Source organism: Apaloderma vittatum, unplaced genomic scaffold (assembly GCF_000703405.1).
Source record: "Apaloderma vittatum isolate BGI_N311 unplaced genomic scaffold, ASM70340v1 scaffold1861, whole genome shotgun sequence".
Classification (NCBI taxonomy): domain Eukaryota; kingdom Metazoa; phylum Chordata; class Aves; order Trogoniformes; family Trogonidae; genus Apaloderma; species Apaloderma vittatum.
Window position 1 is genome coordinate 43,787 of NW_009697199.1, and position 7,431 is coordinate 51,217.

Consider the following 7,431-nt stretch of genomic DNA (forward strand, 5'->3'; position numbering starts at 1 on the left):
AGCTTAAGGAGATGACCTATCTGCTCCCAAGTGACACCTTAACAGAGACCGTGTGTGAATGGATCAGCCTTCAAATAATGCTGTTCAAGCCTCGTTTTATCTCAAGATGAGTTTTGATTTGTTTTTTTTCCCAAATATAATTGCGTCAGCGCGCTTTTTATGGATTCTGAACTATTTTCCTGCTCTCTTTCATTGCTTTAAGGATGTTTGCCAGCAGAAGGAAGCAGCATTACTGGGCTTACTCAATGGACTGCAGCGGGAACGAGGCTCACATCTCCAGCTGCAAACTGGGCAACCACCTCAACGTGGATGCCGAGAAGAACGCGACGTGCGAGAACGGGATGCCCGCCGTCGTCAGCTGCGTCCCGGGACGCGCCTTTGCCCCCAGCAGCCACAGTGGCTTCCGAAAAGCCTTCAGGCAGGAGGTAAGCAGGGAAAGAATGCAACTCCTCAAGTAGGAAAAGCCTTGGGGGTGTATTCACCGTCAATTATCAGCTGTAGAGGCTGAACACGTGTATACCCACAGCCAAAACCAGCCCGATGTGCAAATATGCCCTCTTGGTACTCCTTTCTCCCTACAAGCCCAGCTGAGTTTCCATCCTCACAAGTACGTGGTACCTCGCCTGTGTTTACAGGGTGGGAGTTGGGCTCGCTGCTGGCAAGGCTGCGAGCGAGTAGTAAGAAAATATATTTGTCACGTTTTCTGTTTGAGCCGTTCTGTTCGAGCCAGTTGAACACGCGCCCAGCTGCTGCCGGGCTTTGCCGTTCCACGGCCACTTAAACACCGCCGGGTTGTCTCTCCCGTCAAGGTACAAGGGAAATACGCTGGTATTTCCTCTATCCTTGCGGAGAAATGCCCTGCGAGACTGGGAAAACATGGCCTGCAGGAAAGGTTGGGAAAGCTGTGTTTGTTTAGTCTAGCTGAGTGTAGAGTGAAAACCCCGAGATATGTAAAAGGCTGTTATAAAACGACCTTGGAGGTGGTTGCTCTCTGAGAATTTGGGGCGACTGAATGCGAAAGAGCAGCTTTCCTAGCAGCAAATGCGGTTCAGGTGGATGCTAAGGGATATTCTTCAGCTGTAAGGTATGTGCAGCCTTAGGATGTAGGGCTGATCTTGGAGCCTGGGGTCCCTAATTCTGGGCCAGAGAGGTTTTTTTCAGGGTGCATTAGGTGCTGTAGCCCTTGCCTGTAGCCTGCATCCTCCAGCCCTGTACCTCTGTGGCTTTAGGAGCTTCTCGTGGCACCTGAGAAGATCCCAGAAGACACTTTTTGGGGCAAAATAATGCAATCCTGTCCGTGGTTTGCTTGCCTGGAGTCTGGGCACTTCTCTGCACGAGAGCTTTTTCAGGATCTAGGCTTAGAAGGTGAAAGGTCTTGTAAATCATTACTAATCTTCTGAGCCCTGCGCGCTGCCAAGTAATTCCTTAAGCCTTTGTGTAGGCTTTGGGTGTCCTTCGCGTGACCCCAGCCCAGAGAAATGTATATGCTTCCAGTTTTAACAGTTAAGGTATTTTTTATTCTGCACAAATCACATGCCCGAGGCTCTGCTCGGCGCTGGGAAAAGCTGTGAGCGATACGCAGCTGGTGGCTAATAGAAATATAAAAAGAATATAAATTAACGGGACTGGACCTGCCTCTCAGCGGCGTATTTCCCACTGTGATCTGCCAGGTCACTTACTCCATTAGTTGTAACTGCAGCAGACGTGGTTTGAGTTCCAGGTTGGTCTTAATTAACCCAGGACTCTGCCTGGAGCTCTGTAGAGCAAGTGGCTCGTTCTAGTAACAGAACCACAAGCAGCAAGTGGATGAGAGCCATGCATGAGCTGGCTCGCTGCAATTCCCAAACTTCCTATAAGGCTCCCAAGAGATAGGGGGTTGTTGCACGCCCTGTGTGCAGCAGCACTCTTCTGCTGCAGAGCTACTCGTGTGGAAAAGGCTCCTAAATCCGAGCACTAAAACTGCAGAGAGCTAAGATGCCTCTCTGTACTCTCTGCCCATGTATAGGGATGTGAAAAACATTTGTCTACGCATACCCTACGTCCTAGCAGGTAAAGATCTCCTTTCATCCAGCACTTTTAGGCTTTTGTATCATGTGGTCGTTGTTTTAAGGTGCGTCAGGGTAATGCTTTTTGGGCCACGACTTACCTGGAGCCACATGCCACGGTAAAGAAAGGATGCTCTGTTCCCGTCTGTGTCTTCCAGCAACCCCTGGTGAGGCTCAAAGGGGGAGCCAACACGGGCGAAGGACGAGTCGAAGTGCTGAAAAAAGGCGAGTGGGGGACGGTTTGCGACGACAACTGGAACCTGGTGTCAGCCAGCGTGGTGTGCCGAGAGCTGGGCTTCGGGAGCGCCAAGGAAGCAATAACGGGCGCGAGACTCGGGCAAGGTGAGAGCTCTGGGGACCGTCTGTGCCTTGCCCACCTCCTTTCATGATTCAGGGCAGAGGGTATTTTTACTGGGCTGTTTGTTTTGGGGACCAGGAATTTATTCTCTGCCCTTAATAAGTCTCTTGGGTCCTGGAGCTTGAGGCCAGACTGGAATATGTGACTTAGATATTCAGGATTCCGTGAAAGAAGTCTAGTGATAACAAGTTTAACCTTCCCTTCAGACAGCTCTTCAGTAATTAATTTTTTGTTATCACATCTGTTGCCCTCAGATTCTCTTTGCGAGTCCTCTAGATCCACATCACGCTGTGTGATGCATTACTAGAAGGCTCCTGGCAAAAATGGATCCTCGATCTAGACTTCAAACACCTTCCAGTTTAAGACCAGGACATTAATTTAGCCTGTTATAAATAGAAGGGCATTTGAACAGTTCAGAGCCAGGGTTGGGTTTGGATTTCCTGTATTTGGGAGCTGGTTTAAATCCCAAGCTGTGGGAAATGGTAACTCAAAGCCCAACATACGCCCTCTCAAGCCGCCTTCTGATTCACCCTCCTTGCTCCTGTAGCATGAACCCTGAAGATGATGACGCTAAATCAAACCCTTTCTTGTGAGATTAAATAAACGGGTGACATTTCTTCAGCCCAGCTTCTTGGAGAAGCGCGGGTAAAGCACAGGGGTGGTGCCTGGAATCTGGAAAGCTTTTAAACTGTGACCTGTCCGTTGGATTTGCCAAAAAAAAAAAAAAAAAAAGAAAAAATTCTTCCGGTAGGATGTGGGCAGCTCCTGGTGTGTTGAGCTGCAGATAAGAAAGAGCAGAATCATCGTGGAGAGGGAAGTAGGTGCCACGTGAGGGAGGAGAACGTGCCGTTCCCGCAGCCTGGAAACTCTGAGCAGAGGCTGCTGATCCCCACACACTTTCCTTTCTTCGAACGCAGACGCCGGCAATCCATCAGTTTGCCCTGTCAAAACCATCCTCCGGGATAACACAGCGCTCGGTAACTCCCCTCGGCAGCCGGATCGTCACGTCGTGGTAGGAAAAGGAGCTTTTTCTTGGCCCAAACTCCTGTTGCGCAGGGGGATCTCACTGCTGTGAGGCTCCTCGTCCGCGGACGTGTTTGCGCTTCGCGTTGTTAAGGCCGCATCTCAGCGGAGTCGTGTGTTCAGAGACAAAAAGTTGGGCAAAACACAAAAAGATGGGCTCCACATTAAATCAGCCTGCAGGGTCTAGAAGTCCCAGTTAAGACAAGGTGACCTGGGGGAGACGAGTGCCTGCTCCAAAGAGTTCAGGGTGTGGGCAGGATGATTTATTCCTCCTTTTATAAATTGGAAACTGGGAGCCAGATTAAACAATTTACCCGTATTCACACAAGAGTCTGTTGAAAGGGAGATGCTGAGCCCGGATCTCCTGGATGTGTTGCCCATCGCAATATTCTTGGAGGAAGAAAATAAAAACCCCTGACCCTTCAAGCAGAACGTGAACGTATATGTTGGATATACAGTCCTAATCCTGTCCTTCCGCTGAAGAGCATGGCATGGGAGGAAATGTAATTTTATCACCATATTTCAGCACGTACAGCAATGCAGTTTGGTTGCATTTTGGTGCCCGGGACCGCAGCATCTCCTGTCTCCGTGTGAAATGAAAGAATTTCCCCCAGAAGAGCAGATGTGCCGGGGTTTACGTGCACCAGCGCCATGGCCCTGCCTTCTTGCTTTGTCATTTCTTTGGTATGACTTTGTGGGGCTATTTTGGTGGAGAATGTCGGACCGGATCCATCCTGCATTCTTGGTGCATCACCCTCCAGTTCTGGTCAGCATCGAGGCATTCCTCCAACTCGAACTGTTGGGCGGTTTGCAGAATGACTACGTCGGGGGCACCGTTTCCAGACCTAGACCACAAACGGGATTTTAATGAGAAAGAAGAAGAAAAAAAAAAAAACCAACTAGATACACATTCCCCAGCAGCCTCAGCCTAGGAGTCTGCTCCCACGTTGTCTAGATCTTGTGTGATGGGTGGATACGGGGACGCCTGAAGTGCTGAGGTGCAAAACGTGGCCAGAGCCAAACTAATTCTGCAGATGAGCTTGAACCCGACACATTTACATCTCTGCCTTTCTTGTTCTCGCTGCTGGTGTCAGAAGGCGGCTCCAGGGTACCTCCTGACTCATTCCACCACACAATCGTGGAAATATTCTAGAGAGCATCTAATTTTATTTTTTTTCCCTGTTTACCCTGTGCCTCAGCAGAAGTCTGAGGAGGTGAAGGGTTCACCAGACAGATCATTAAACTGTCACCCATGGTTAGGTCTCTGCGTCACAGGTGTCCTGGCTGCCACACAGGGTTATGAAGGCTCCAGATGGCAGCAGGAGGAGGCTTTGAAGCAAAAGGATCCCACCTACCGTTAATAAACCTTCTCCTGCTTCCCAGAGTCAGCCCTTTGCTTTGAACCAAAAGGAGCAAGCTTGAAGTTGGGTAAAATTTTCCTTTCCAGCGGGTTCTTCGTACCCAGGAGGCTGCTGGTGGGAGCCCAGCTGGCAGTTGTGCCATTGCCTTTGGGCAAGTTGTGTCATCTCTGGGTGCAGACGAAGAAACAGAGCCAGCAGCCAGGATGTCATTTCCAGGGAGTGTGTCTTCTGCTGGTTCTGAATCCTTTGGGCCGGGCACAGCTCTCTGGCTCCTTGCGCCGCAATGAGAACAGCATTGCAGGAGTGAAGAACCAACACAGAAATGACCAAACGCCTGTTGCTGGGCTTGGTCAACCTCTTCCAGCTGGTGGAGGGTATCGGTAGGTGGATGCTGCTTTCTCAGAAACTTCTCCTGTGGCCTTTGCCGCCGTCATCGTGCTGCTCCTGGGCGTTGAGCAGAGATGGGTTCACCCACAGCTCGGGCAGAAGTTCCTGGCCAAGGGCTGCAGTGAAGAAAGCTGACGGCGGGTCAGAGCGCAGCGTCTGCCAGCATTTTCGTTACGCCAAGTCTGGAGAAAGCACGTTGATCACGAACTTCAGAAGTGTTTTTATCCTCATCTGCCTGTCTCTGAGGACCAGAGGTTCTCCATCTGCTGCTTGCAAAGATCTCCTGTTGAAACTATCCGGTGTGGTGTCATCAGCAGTTACTCACAGGTTACACGGGCTCCAAGAAAGACTCCATTTGTTCTTCTGTGATGAAAATCATCTGTTGGAACCTCCGATCCATTCCCTGTAAATTTCTTTCTAACCAGCTTTGGGCTCAGTTTGGACCCAGGACCTGAGAGCTCTCCAGGCAGGGTTATTGCCCCGTGTGTCTCCTCTTGCTGAGAATGACAATTGTTTGCCCCACCTTGCCCAGGGAGGAACCAAATTACTCAGTTGGGCTCCCAGTGCCTTGAGACCATTCTCTGCAGTGTGAAATGATGTTCACTCTGTTGTTTCCGTCAGTATTGTTGGAGGCTGCAACACACACCTGCCCAAAGCGTTTCACCGGCTTCTCCCACATCCTTGTAGTGTTTTGTTGTCCCAGCAAATCTGTCTGTGGCCCATTTAAATGTCAGGGCCTGATCGGGAGCAGATTCCAGCACACAGACCCAGCCAAAAAGGTCATAATTTGCGAATTCCTCCAGCTGAAGTTTGTAAATTATGTAACGCTGGAAACTTGGCTTTTTCTGCAGTTTTTGCATGCTCAAGTCCTGGAGACTACTGGAAAGAATTTAACGGTGAAATTATTAATAATAATCTTGCAGTTTTTTGTTTTATTTTTACAAGAAATCACTGGAATTTCTTCGGGATTGCTGTGTTTTGAATGTTGGAGGCTAGCGTGCTGTCTGCAGCGCATTAATAAGCTGTTACTGGACGTTTCTCCAGTGCACAGTAGCACGGACAGAAGGTAAAGGCTTTCTTCTTTTTTCTTTTTCCCCAAGGCATGGGTCCAATTCATCTAAACGAAATCGACTGCACGGGCTTTGAAAAGTCAGTCACGGACTGCAAGTTCAACACGGAGTCGCAGGGCTGTAACCACGAAGAAGATGCTGCCGTGAGGTGCAACGTTCCGGCGATGGGTTTCCAGAATCAGGTGAGAAGCCGAGGGGGCACAGCGAGGCGTCTTCATCCCGGAGCATCGTCTGCCCTCCCTTGCTTTGCACGTCTGGGTAGGAGTCACTTCACCTGAACTCTGCCTGTTCAGTTGAGAATTGAACATTGTATTAGACAGGAGGGTAAATAAAGACAGTTCTTCTCTTTTTGTACTAAGCTTGGAGCTCCTCCAAGCCTTATAAAGGGGTGAAGGGCCACTTCAGCTGCAACCTGTGCGGTCCAGTGGCCCGTAAAGCTGGTGGGTGTCCCCGGTGTGGTGGGATCTTGGTTGGGTCTCGTGACGGTGGGACCCGGGTGGCTGCTAGCATAGGTGCTGCTGTCAGCTTTGCCACATGGGCTTAAAAACTGACTGCAGGAAGCAGATGTGGGTTCTTCTGAGAAGAACCAAACAGCTGGTCGGTTGGATATCGAGTCCAAGCTTAATGACTTTAACCAGCCTTGAGAAGCCCTCAAGCGTTGCTTGCCCAACTGTTGCATCTTCCCACCTTTGACGTTCATTGACAGATGAGTTTTTATCCCCTGCAGCTACGCCTGAGCGGCGGCCGCAACCCTTACGAGGGCCGGGTGGAGGTGCTGGCCGAGCGTAACGGCACCCTGAAGTGGGGCACGGTCTGCAGCGAGAACTGGAGCACCGTGGAGGCCATGGTGGTGTGTCGGCAGCTGGGCCTGGGCTTCGCCAGCCATGCCTTCCAGGTGAGTCCCCATGCCCGCAATTGGGACGTAGTGGCATGTGTGGCATTGGGCAGGGGCTGCTGGAGGAGGAGGAAGGATTATTTAAAAGAAAAACAAGCCACAAACCGCAGCGTTCGGCTTCAAGGCGTTAGACCCTGAAGGTTAAACCTCATTGCACCATAGATTTAGGGGAAATTCAAGGCAGGAGCAGTTGCAGCTCTGGGCAAATCTGCTGTTTTCGTGCTGCTCAGGGCTCAGATTCCTCAGGAAGCCTGACTCCCCGAGCCCTGGTTGGGCTGGTGGTTACGTGCGG

The 7,431-nt window shown here is 50.6% G+C and overlaps 1 protein-coding gene across 1 annotated transcript in view; it reads left to right on the top strand.

Annotated features, from left to right (window-relative positions):
* The window catches only part of LOXL2 (lysyl oxidase-like 2), a 35,223-nt gene that overhangs the window by 20,465 nt on the left and 7,327 nt on the right, over positions 1–7,431 (top strand). The window contains exons 4-7 of the mRNA XM_009877453.1: positions 203–425; positions 2,204–2,387; positions 6,275–6,426; positions 6,972–7,139. Coding sequence (XP_009875755.1) covers positions 203–425; positions 2,204–2,387; positions 6,275–6,426; positions 6,972–7,139 — 727 coding nt within the window. The remainder of the gene's footprint in view (positions 1–202; positions 426–2,203; positions 2,388–6,274; positions 6,427–6,971; positions 7,140–7,431) is intronic.